At 34.7% G+C, this 12,786-nt stretch overlaps 1 protein-coding gene across 1 annotated transcript in view; it reads left to right on the top strand.

Annotated features, from left to right (window-relative positions):
- The window catches only part of GPRIN3 (GPRIN family member 3), a 64,686-nt gene extending 51,947 nt beyond the window's left edge, over window positions 1-12,739 (top strand). Inside the window, exon 2 of the mRNA XM_069093937.1 lies at window positions 8,143-12,739. Coding sequence (XP_068950038.1) covers window positions 8,254-10,305 — 2,052 coding nt within the window. The 5' untranslated portion in view covers window positions 8,143-8,253 and the 3' untranslated portion in view covers window positions 10,306-12,739. The remainder of the gene's footprint in view (window positions 1-8,142) is intronic.
- Window positions 12,740-12,786: the final 47 nt, after the last annotated feature.

Raw genomic sequence — 12,786 nt, 5'->3', positions numbered from 1 at the left:
CAGTGAAGTCAGAACTCCTGCACCAAAAGCTTACAAGAAAAATATGAGCTGGTTATAGGCCATACAGGAGCTTAAGAAGGATTTTGAAAACCAAATAAAAGTGGAAGAGAAATGAGAATGATGCAAGAAAATCATGAAATGATAGTCAACAACCTGACTGAAGAAAATAACATTTTAAAAAATAAGACTAACTCAAATAGCAAAAGAGGCTCAAAAAGCCAATGAGGAGAAGAATGCCTTAAAAAGCCAAATTTGCCAGATGGAAAAAGAATCTCAAAAGTTCACTGAAGAGAATCATTCCTTCAGAATTAGATTGGAGCAAATGGAAGCTGGAGACTTTATGAGAAATAAAGATACTATTAAACAGATACAAACAAATGAACAAATAGAAGACAATGTGAAATATTTCACTGGAAAAACCAGTGACCTGGAAAATAGATCCAGGAGAGAGGATTTAAAATTTATTGTACTACCTGAAAGCCATGATAAAAAAAAAAAGCACCTAGAAATCATCCTTCAAGAAATTCTCAAGGAAAATTGCCCTGATGTTTTAGAACCATAGGGCAAAATAAAGGTTGAAAGAATCCACCGATCACCTCCTGAAAAAGATCCCAAAAAGAAAACTCCTAGGAATGTTATAGCCAGGTTCCAGAATTTATATATTATAGCCAGGGCGTATGAATTCACATGTGAGTATGTGTATATATGTGTACAGGTATATATAAACAGAGGGCACAGGACCAATTGAATAGGAAGGGATGATACTTAAAAGGTGAAATTAAGAGGTGAGAGAGGAATATTATGAGAGGATATGGGAAATAATTGATTAAATTATCTTATATAGAAGATTAAAGATTGGATTAAATTATCTTATATAGAAGAGGCAAGGGAAAACTGTTACAATGGAGGGGAAGAATAGGAAGGCAAAAGGGAATGAGTCAACCTTATGCTCATTGAATTTGGCTTAGGGAGGGAATGACATACAAACTAAATAGGGTATCTCACCCTAGAGGAGAGTAGGGGGGAAGGGGATGAGAGGGGGGATGATGGAAGGAAGGGCATGCTGGGAGAGAGGAAAGTTGGAAGCACACACTTTTGAAAAGGAGCAGGAACAAAGTATATAATAGAATAAGTGGGGGGTGGGATAGGATGGAGGAAAATATAGTCAGAGGTAAAGCAAAGATGTACATTATCATGATTACCATTCAACATAATTCTAGAAATGCTAGGAATAGCAGTATGATAAAAAATAATAATTTAAGGAAATAAATATAGGCAAAGTAGAAAAATTATTATATTTTTTGGATGATATTACAACTGAGTTGGAAAACTATAGAGGATCGATTAAAAAGCTAACTGAAACACTTGATAGCTACAATACAATTTCAGGATATAAAATAAACCCATGTAACTTATGATTATTTCTTCATTTTACCAATAAAATCCAATAGGAAAAGAAAGATACTCTAGATTCTAATTATTCCACACATACTTCTATTTATGTATTCTTTCTCTGTGTGCAGATGGCATCTTTCTTCATATGTCCATTATAGTTAATTTGGATATTTATACTAGTCAAAATGACCTATTCACCCAAAATCTTTCTAAAACAATATTGCTATTACTGTACACAATTTTCTCTTGGTTCTGCTCATTTTACTCTTCATTATTCCATGCGAGTATTTCCATGTTTTTCTAAGATCATTGAGCTCATTATTTCTTAAATCACAGTAGTATTTCATCACAATCATATACCACACTTGTTCAGTCATTCCCCAATGATGGGCATCCCTATAATTTCCAATTCTTTGCCACTACAAAGAGAACTGCTGTAAACGTTTCAGAACACATAGGTTCTTTTCTTTTGTCCTTAATCATCTTTGGGAATAGATCTAGTACTTAAAGGGCAGTTTAATTACTCTCTGGGAATAATTCCAGATTGCTCTCCAATGTGGGTGGATCAATTCACAATTCCACCAATAACAAATTAATGCCCCAATTTTTTATCATCCCCTCTAACATTTGTTTTTTCACCCTTCAATAATTTTAGCCAATCTCATAAGGTATTAAATTACATCTCAAGTTGTTTTAATTTGCAGTTTTCTAATCAATAATGATTTAGAACATTTGTTCATGTGACTATAAATTGTTTCAATTTCTTCATTGGAAAACTGCCTGTTCATGTCCTGTGACCATTTATCAATTGGGTAATGACTCGTATTCTTACAGATTTGACAAAGTTTTATATATTTGAGATATGAGACCTTTACCTGAGAAACTATCTATAAAATTTTCCCCCAATTTTCTGATTTCCTTCTGACCTTTGCTACATTTATTTTATTTGTATAAAAACTTTTTAATTTAATGTAATTGAAATTATTTTACAGCTAATTTTTTCTCTATTTCTTGCTTATTCATAAATTGTCCACCTATCCATAAGTTTAATAAGTGATATTTTCCATGGTCTTCTCATTTCCTTGTAATACCTCTCTTTATATCTAGGTCATATAGACATTTTACCTTATCTTTGTAAATTGTGTAAGACATAAGTCTATGCTCAGTTTCTGCCCAACTGCTTTTCAGTTTTCCCAACATTTTTTTTTACCAAATAAAAATTCTCATTCCAAAATCTTAAGTCTTGTTAAATAAAAGGTTATTATATTTGTATGATGCTGTAAATTGTGTCTACTTTGTTCCACTGATCTGCCTTTCTGTTTCTTAGCCAGTACCAGATAGTTTTAATAATAACTGCTTTACAATTTAAGATCCAGTGTTGCTAAACCTAATTCCTTTACATTTCTTTCATTAGTTCTTTTGATATTCTTGACATTTTGTTTTTCAAAATGATTTTTGTTTTTTTTAATTTGGTAAAATAATTTTTGGTAATCTAATTGGAATGGCATTGAATATATAAATTAGTTGAGGTAAAATTTAATTATTATCATATTGGTCCTGCCTACCCATAGATAGGTAGGATATAAACAATATTTCTCTAATTACTTAAATCCAATTTTATTTGAATAAAAAGTTCTGTTTATAATTTTGTTTATATAGTTCCTAGATTTGTTTTGGCAAGTGTGCTTCAGGTATTTTATAATGTTTAGGGTTATTTTAAATGGGATATCTTTCACTGTAACTTCTTGAAGGGTTTTGTTTGTGATATATAGGAATACTGATGATTTATATGAATTTACTTTATATCTTACTACTTTATTAAAATTATTGATTATTTCAACTAACTTTTTTGTTGATTGAGTCTTTGGAGTTTTCTAAGTATATCACCATATTGTCTGCAAGAAGAGATCATTTTCTCATCTCATTTCCCTATTCTGATTCCTTCTAATTCTTTTTCTTCTCATTACTATTGCTAGGATTTCCAATACAATATTGAATAATATTCAACAATATCATGAAAAGCTTAGAAGAGAAATAGATTATATGCTTTCCATAACTATGAGCAGGAAATGGACTCTTTACCAAACCAATTATAAAAGGTTAAATAAATTATGTTGGTTACATGAAATTGAAAACCTTCTACACAAACAAACTTCATGCATCTAGGATAAGAATAGAAAGAATCAAATGGGGAACATGTTGCATAATATTTTTCAGATAAGGGTTTGGAATCCAAGATTTATAGAATACAAACCAAAATATGTAAAGTCAAAAGCCATTTCCCAGCAGATAATTAATTGGGCAAAGAATATGAACAAATGGCTTTCAAAAATTAATTATGAACCATTTACTATTACAAGAAAAACACTCCAAAGCTCTAAGAATTAGAGACATCTAAATCAAAATGCCCTTGAAATTTCACCTCAAGTTGCAAAGTTAAAAAAAGATGGGAATAATCAATTTGCATGGGTTGTGGAAAGAAAGGTTCACTAATGTATTATTGGTAAACCTTTGAATTAATACAACTATTTTGGAATTATGCTGACAAATTGACTAAAATATCCTACCACTTGACCCAGAGATTCTATTCATGCACTACAAGAAGGCCATCAATAAAAAATGAAAGTCTTTATATACACCAAAATATTTATACCAGTGTTCTTTGTGGTAGTGATAGTGGCAAAGAAGTAGAAACAAAGTTTATGTCTATTGGTTGTAGAATGGCTAGATAAATTGTGATATATGAATACAATGGAATATCTTGTAGTGTAAAAAATGGTGAAAATGATGAGTAGAGATGTATAAGAAGACTTAACAAGACTTGACACAAAGTGAAAGACCCCAAAAAAACCCCAATATATACAATTGCATGTAATGGGAAGAACAACTACCACAAAATAACTGAAAAAGAATGTTGCAAAATTAAAAAGAATAGGGTTGATCCCAACTAAGAGATACGAGAAAATATATCCACTCATTGCTTTGCTGAAGTGGAAGTTCACATGAATAATATTGAATATATTGTCAGGTTTTTTTTTTCAATGTGTTACCTGCTATTTTTTTCTCTTCTTCCTCTTTTTTCTTTTAGATACTGTTATATGGTTTAACTTTCTGGGAGGGTATAGGGACTGGATACAGGAATACATTTAGGCTATTATAATAGATAATAATTTATAATAATAAAACTAAATTTATTTAATTTTAAGTAACAAAAAGATATATGTTTTCTAGCTTGCTTTTTAAATTCAAAATATTGCTTTAAAGAATAATATCAAACATAATTAAGAAGTTAGTAGCTGAAACTTTAGATAAATGACTACAGGTCAGCCTTACTTGGAGACTGGCCCAATATCCGCCATAACATTATGCCTCTTTATTAATGAGAAAGGACATTGGGTTATTTAATGCCAGTTATGAAGATTAACATTTACTTTAATTCTGGTGCAAAGTGAAACTTGTTGTTAATATTTTGCATTAATTGATCTACATCATATTGCCATTCAATTGATTTCATCAAGTATGTTTTATTACCTTCCAGTTGTTTCCATTTTTATATACATTTTCTCCTTTAGAATCAGATTATAGTTGTTCCTTCTCAAAGAAGTTAAATATTTTACTTTGTATGAATACTTAACTTTTTATTGTAAACTTTAAATGAAAAAGAAATTCTATAATACCTCACTTCAAATATATTCTTTTTTTGTTTACTTTTAGTTTTCAACATTTATTTTCACAAGGTTTTTTGACTTACAAATTTTCTCCCTGTCTTTCCCCTACCCACCACCCCAAAATAGCAATCCTACTCAATTCTGCTTTTTCTCATATCCTCCCCCATTACTCCTCTAATTTTATGGTAGGGCAAGATGGATTTATGTACCCCAGTGTCTGTATATATTATTTGCATGTAATAATAATAATAATAATAATTTTTTAACATTTTATTTGACAACTTTGATTTCCAGATTCTTTCCCTTCTTCTCTCATCACCCACCCCTACTGGGAAGATAAGAAATTCAATATAGGTTGTACACATGTAGTTACACAAAACATTTCCATAGTAGATATATTGTGAAAGACTGACTATATTACCCTCCATCCTATGCTGCCCCCCACTTATTCTATTTTCCACTTCGACCCTGTCCCTTTTCAAAAGTGCGTGCTTCTAACTACCCTCTTCTGCAATCTGCCCCTCTTCTCTCATCCTCCCTCTTATTCCCTTCACCCCTATTTTCCTGTAGGGTAAGATACCCAATTGAGTGTGTATGTTAGTCCCTTCTTAAGACAAATTCAATGAGAGTAAGGTTGATCTATTTCCTTTTGGCTTCCTATTCTTCCCCTCCATTGTAACAGTTTTCTCTTGTCTCTTTTATATGATAATTTACCCTGTTCGGTCTCTTGCTATCTCCTCTCATTATATTCCTCTCTCACCTCTTAATTTTATTTTTTAGATATCATCCCTTCCTATTCAACTGATCCTGTTCCCTCTGTCTATGTATACATGTGCACATATATAAACACACTCACATAAGTATTTATATGCACATATGCCCTCATATATAAAAATAAATATGTATGTATACACATATACATACATATATATTCCTTTCAGCTATTCTCATACTGAGAAAAAGTCTCAGGAGTTACAATTATTATTTTTCCATGTAGAAATGTTAATAGTTCAAGTTTAATAAGTTCCTTATGATTTCTTTTCCCTTTTTGCCTTCTCATGCTTCTCTTGCTTCTTGTATTTGAATGTCAAATTTTCTATTTAACTCTGGTTTTTTCATCAAGAATGCTTGAAAGTCCTCTATTTCATTGAGTGACCATATTTTCCCCTGAACGTTATACTCAGTTTTTCTGGGTAGGTGATTCTTGGTTTTAATCCTACCTTCTTTGACCTCTGGAATATCATATTACAAATCCTTGTATCCCTTAATGTAGAAGCTGCTAGATCTTGTGTTATCTTAATTGTGTTTCCACAATATTCAAATTGTTTCTTCCTGGCTGCTTGCTATATTTTCTCCTTGACCTGGGAACTCTGAAATTTGGCTCTCATATTCCTAGGAGTTTTCTTTTGGGGATCTTTTTCAAGAAGTGATCAGTGAAATCTTTCAACTTCTATTTTGCCCTCTGGTTCTAAAATATCAGGGCAATTGTCCCTGAGAATTTTTTGAAGGATGATTTCTAAGTTCTTTTTTGGATCATGGCTTTCAGGTAGTCCTATAGTTTTAAAATTATCTCTCCTGGATCTATTTTCCAGGTCAGTGGTTTTTCCAATGAGATATTTCACACTGCCTTCTATTTTTTCATTTGTTTAGATCTGTTTTATAGTATCTTGATTTCTTATAAAGTCATAAGCTTCCATTTGCTCCAATATAATTCTGAAGGAATTATTCTCTTCAGTGAGCTTTTGAAATTTCTTTTCCATCTGGCAAATTCAGCTTTTTAAGGCACCCTTCTCCTCACTGGCTTTTTGGGCCTCTTTTGCCATTTGAGTTAGTCTATTTTTAAGGTGTTATTTTCTTTAGTCAGGTTGTTGACTCACTTTTCATGATTTTCTTGCATCATTCTCATTTCTCTTCCCCAATTTTTCCTCCATTTCTCTTACTTGGTTTTCAAAATCCTTCTTGAGTTCCTCTATGACCTGTAACCAGTTCATGTTTTTCTACTAAGCTTTTGATGCAGGAGTTCTGACTTCCTTGCCTTCCTCCCATTCCATACTTTGATCTTTTTTGTCCCCAAAAAAGGAATCTAAGGCTTTATTACTCTGCTTGCTTTGCTTCCTTTTCTTACTCATGTTGCTAGTAATTTGTAGCTCTAAAATTTATTTTGTCATATTTTATAGGTATTTGAAGTGGTTGTTGGAAATTCACAGAATTTCCTGCTTCTAAGCCACATCTTGGCCCCATCCCTGTAGCAGCAAGCACCCCGGCTTCCCCAGGGTGTCTGCCAACACAGGTTCTTGGATCTGCTTTGTTAAAGGAAAGCAACTCAAAATGGGTTAACAAGTTTATTTTAATCAGTCAGACATATATCGTTTACCTTGTTCAGGAGAAAAGGTCAGCACCCTGAACTTCAAAGTCTACAGGCAGAATTATCAAGACAGAAACAGATCAAGTAGACAGATTTCCAAACTGTCCAACCATTACATCCATACCCAGTCAACATCTGGGTTTCCACATCTGGGTTTTTCAAAGCCGGGGGGGCCCTGGACAACGGCTTCCCAGAATACAGATCAAATCACAGAACACTTCTCAAAGTAAGCCCCCAAAACAAAGCTACACATCAGGGCTTATATAGCCTTTTCCTGGCTCAGAGAATGTAACAACCTTTTGGACCCATTGGCCAATCAAAAAGTATCTACTGAAAAACAAGCCTCCCACCCCAGGCTTCAGGTGCACTTTAGCCTAGGGGCAGGGAAGATCTTCCAAATTTGCATTCCCATTACAACCCCTATATAATTTCTTCTATATGTGAGTTATGTCTTGGTGGGAAAACAATTCTTTTGGAATTTGTTTCCTTAATATCTAAGTAAACATAAAATAAATTTAATGTAAGAGTTCTGTTCTTTTTATTAGTTTTTTTTCAAGGCTTCTAGGGAAAAGCCAAAAGAATAAAATGTTTAGAATTTAGTATATTTGAAGAAAATTGAAATAAAAGAAAATGAATCCTTATTTAAGAGAGTTAGGTATTTTAGTTATTCAAATAGTATGTTATTATTGACATTATGTTTTTCTTTTTTCAAAGATTTGTTTGTGGAGGAATTCTGTCTCATTGCCTTCACTGTGAAGACCAGCTGTCACTCAGCAGGGACATTGTCAGAGGAAGTTCCTGGAGATTGTCTTAAAGAGCTCTTCCATGGGAACTGTGCCTGACCCACTGAGGTTGACCAAAGTTTCCCTGACTGTAGCTTCAGAAGAGAAAGAAGAACTTCAAGGCCAGCAGCCTTCTATTCCACAGCAGACATCAGTCATTGTCTATACCAATGCTAATAGTCTTCCATGCTTTCCTTCAGAATCTTTTAGAGTTGACCTCAGCTGCCCTGAACCAGCAGAGACTATAATGAAGGACTCTGAGCATGATCTCACTCAGACAGTGATGTCTTCTGGGATCTCCAGTGAGGATGAAAAATTACCTCCCACACACAACAGCCCTTCTGATAGCTCTCAGCATCAAGGTAGCAGTGAACATGTAGCACAAATCCCAGATCCAGTAGTAGATTTGACCCTTGCACACTCAGTGGTTAAAGTACCCCTCAATCAGGATGCTAGCCATCCCACACCTTGTGATGAGCCAAAGACCCTAACAGATGTTTCTTTGACTACAGCAGATCAATCCCACAGGGCATCTAAGCAGTCTAGCCTCACTAGCAAAAATTCAGTATGCCTTACAGAGCAAGAGAAGACTCTGAAAGCAGGACATCTGTTCTCTAGATTCAAAGAAACAGGCACAATGACAAGCCTAGATGAGAATGGATTTTTGGAAGGGGAGAAGGCAAACAGAACTTGGCAAGATGCTGAGGTTCAGACAGTAACCAGTATGGAGAGTAGATCAGTCTCTACTAGCCCAAGTATCCTTGCTACATTCTTAAGGAAAATTCCTCCTCCTGAGACTGTGGAGCAAGAAGAGCAGCTATGTGTTATTTACCAGAGCAACAGTAACATGAACAATCCATCCAAACTCTCTGACAAGTTGGTAGGTCCAAAAGAAGCACCTTGTCATTCTGGTAGCAAGATTGAAGTGCACATCCAGGCAGCTACTGGTGATTCTTCAAACATACCAACTTTTCAAGTGGAAAATAAATCAACAGATTCAGCAGTCTATCAAATGGCATCAGACAACAGACTGGCTGGACTACAGGCATCAAGTGATAGAAAAACTACATGCAAGGAGGAACAGCTGGCAGTAGTAATAGTCACTGAAGGAAAAAGTCAGATCATTTCACAGCCAGCAACTACTGCTTTCATCCCATCCAATACAAAACCAGTTGAGCAGATTTCTACCCATACATACAGTCAAGCTGATGTAGGTCATGGCTTAGGGAAAGCTGAAACAAAATCATCTGAGTTGTCAATGAAAACCATTAATGCCTACCAAGCTGAAAGTGTTCCCAGTGATCCATCTTGTAAACCACTCATCCCTGACAATGAACTGAATAAATTGGATAACTTGAATGTCACTGACAAAAATAGTGCAACTGAGAAACCTTTGCCTACTCAGGTAGTAAAAGAATGTGAGTCTGTTGATCCAAAGGTAGACATAAAACCAAAAGTGGAGACAAAACCAGAATTACTTTGTCCTAATGCAGAAGGACTAACTCTGCTTACTCCAAACACAGGAAGAAAGAACCAAGACAAAGCCTCTGAAGAAGGCAAGCAGACAAAGGTAGTTACAAGCCTGGAACTACCAGGAGAGTCAATGGGGGAATCCAGTCCAAATTCTGGTAAACGTACACCCTCTCGGTCAGTCAAAGCAAGTCCACGTCGTGGCAGCCGTGTCAGTGAGTTCTTAAAGGAACTAAACGTGACAGCAGCTGCTGCTCAGGTTGGATTTACTCCTGGAGAAAAGAAAAAGCAGCTTGGATCTGATGCCAAGCTCCAATTCAAACAGTCCAAGCAAGTCAGAGATGTCATATGGGATGAGCAAGGCATGACATGGGAAGTGTATGGTGCTTCCCTAGACCCTGAGTCACTTGGCATCGCTATTCAGAACCACTTACAGAGACAAATCAGGGAACATGAGAAAATGATTAAGGTTCAAAGCAATCAGAACCGGAAATCCATTTCTTCTGATACATCTTCAAGTAAAAAGCTTAAGGGGAGGCAACACAATGTGTTCCAGGCCATGATGCAGAACTTTAGACGTCCCAACTGCTGTGTCCACCCTGCTCCCACTTCTGTGTTAGATTAAAAGAGGAAATGTATAGGAGAGTGTATGAACACTTAATACCAACATGAATCTTTGTCTTTGATGAAGTTTATGTATATTTGGTGAGGAAGTCTGCTAATTAGAAGAAAGTGTTAATTTCAGGAAATTACTTCAACATTTTAGGAGGACTTTGTTGATTTGAATGTTATATCTAGAGAAAAAAATATAGGTAATAGAAATACATTTCATTGTAGGTTTACATACCAAAGTGGAAATAATAGGCAGATAAAGAAATATATATGGAAAAAACATTGTAGCTATTTCATTTTTATATTGTTTCCTCACTTTAGCAAACTGGAGTTATTTGTATTCAGATCTTTATTCCGTTTTTAAAAAGTAGGGATTTAGCACAAACACTATTATAAGTTTCCTGTCCAAAACCCTAATCCAGAAAATGAAGGGACTTCAAGGTCCCTAATAGCTCTTAAATTCTATGATCGTAATTCAATAAAGGTGGTATCAACACACAAAAATTTTAAGTAGAAGATAACTAATATAAAACATGAAAATGAATTTTCATTTATTGACAAGACAGATTGTATAATTAAAGAATCCTTAAAATGCATAGAAGCATCCAACATTAATGAATGTGTATGTGTACATGCAGACATTTAAGCACATCAGTCTTGTTATAATACTTGGCAAGCACAAGTAAGTTTTATTAGAGACCTTCAAGCCTTTTCTTGTATGTAGGAAAGATAAAATGGAAATACTATACTCAGATTTCACTGATCTCTGGTACAATTTCACATGCTTAGCCTATAAGTCTATTGGTCTGAACTCATTGAAGGCATTTTCTGTGACAAAAACAAAAAAAAAATTCAAAGAAACTTCTCAGTAAATGTAAATGCCCAGATATCACATAGTTTTCTGTTGGAAATTAATAAGAATACTACATTTAGTTGCTGATTCCAGTTCTAATAATTATGTAAATAAAAAAAATCACGGTATTTTCCCACTGAATCTGTCCCAGGCCAAACACAAGAAAATGTGGTGATTATTTGTGGAATACGAGTTTCCTTGGGACACTATTTTCAGAGGCAGCTAGTGGCACAGTGGATAGAATGCCAGGGACTGCTATCAGGGAGACCTGAATTCAAACTGGCCTCACACACTTCCTAGCTGTGTGACCCAGAGCAAAACAAAACAGAATAAAATGGAAACCTCTGTTTGCCTCCATTTCCTGAACTATAAGAGGGGAATAATAATAGCACCTACCTTGCAAGGCTGTTGTGATGTTCAAATAAGATGTTCACTGTTAGCATGGTAACTGGCATATGATAGGTGCTCTTCCCCTCCCCATATCTAGTTTGGGTTTGTGATTAAAGTTTGTTGCCTAGAAAAGAAGTGGCCCCACTAATTTAGTTTGAGAAGCACTACCATAAACTTAATCAGAAAAACACAAAAGAAAAGATGATTCCTTTCCTGAGCAGTAATTTCCTATTTTGTTTCTGTTTTGGGTTCTCTCTCATACAGCCTTCATCTACCACATGCCTCAGTAAGATAGATTACAGCTAGGACATGGAAGTTTTTAAGGGGCCTATGCAGTGGCAACTCACCTGTTGTCATCTCATACAGTCTGGTAAAAGTACACACGTGAAGGGACTAAGAAGGAAATATGTTGCCATATTTCTTGTTGAGGTGAGCATTGATCTATCCCTAGGTATAGGGCACTGTATGGATGCAGGCTGCTGAAAGGGCCATTGATTTTGTTTGATATAAAATGTTAATTTCTCCTTAAAGAGCAAGTCTCTGAGCACAGATCATTTTTTTTCTGCACTTGATACAATACTCTGTGTCCAGGAATCCCTCCAGTTGATTTTTAATCTTTTTTTTTTAATTTGGTTTGCAAATTCTGAACTTGTAAAGAACAATACCTAAGTTTAATGCCATAAATTGCACAAGGCATACATAATCAAAGTTTTTTGGTTTTTATTACTCATCAACATGCAAATGTGCTACGAATAGATTAGAATCCCAGAATAATTGATACTAAGAAGAGTTATCTTCAAACAACCTAATATTCAGACAGATCTGTGATCTTACTGATATGGTTATTTCTTCCACTGATGCTCATTCAGGCCTGACCACTCTATGAATATCACGTCCATTCCCTGCCACAGGTTTCAAATAGGATTGTCCATTCAAGGGACTTTCCTTCAAATACATATAAACCAATTATAGGCAATTATTTAATTGTTTTGGGAGAAGGAGTAATGAAAATATATAAGTACCATTAAAAAAAGTTTTAGTTCCTCGCCATTTGAACTACATTAAAATGCTTTCTGAAATAGAAATACCTCCTACACCCAAACAACGACAAAGTGAAAGACTCATTTGACCCTTTCCTGAAATTACTAGGATGTATGTGATAATATCCAAGTATAACTCTGTGATTCCATGGGCATTTGCAATTCTCTCTCTCTCTCTCTCTCTCTCTCTCTCTCTCTCTCTCTCTCTCTC

Source organism: Petaurus breviceps, unplaced genomic scaffold, assembly GCF_028583685.1.
Source record: "Petaurus breviceps papuanus isolate PSGF00001 unplaced genomic scaffold, PetGlider_PUasm1.0 126, whole genome shotgun sequence".
NCBI lineage: Eukaryota > Metazoa > Chordata > Mammalia > Diprotodontia > Petauridae > Petaurus > Petaurus breviceps.
Note: the sequence above shows the minus strand (reverse complement) of the source record. Positions and strands in the feature narration are given on the sequence as shown.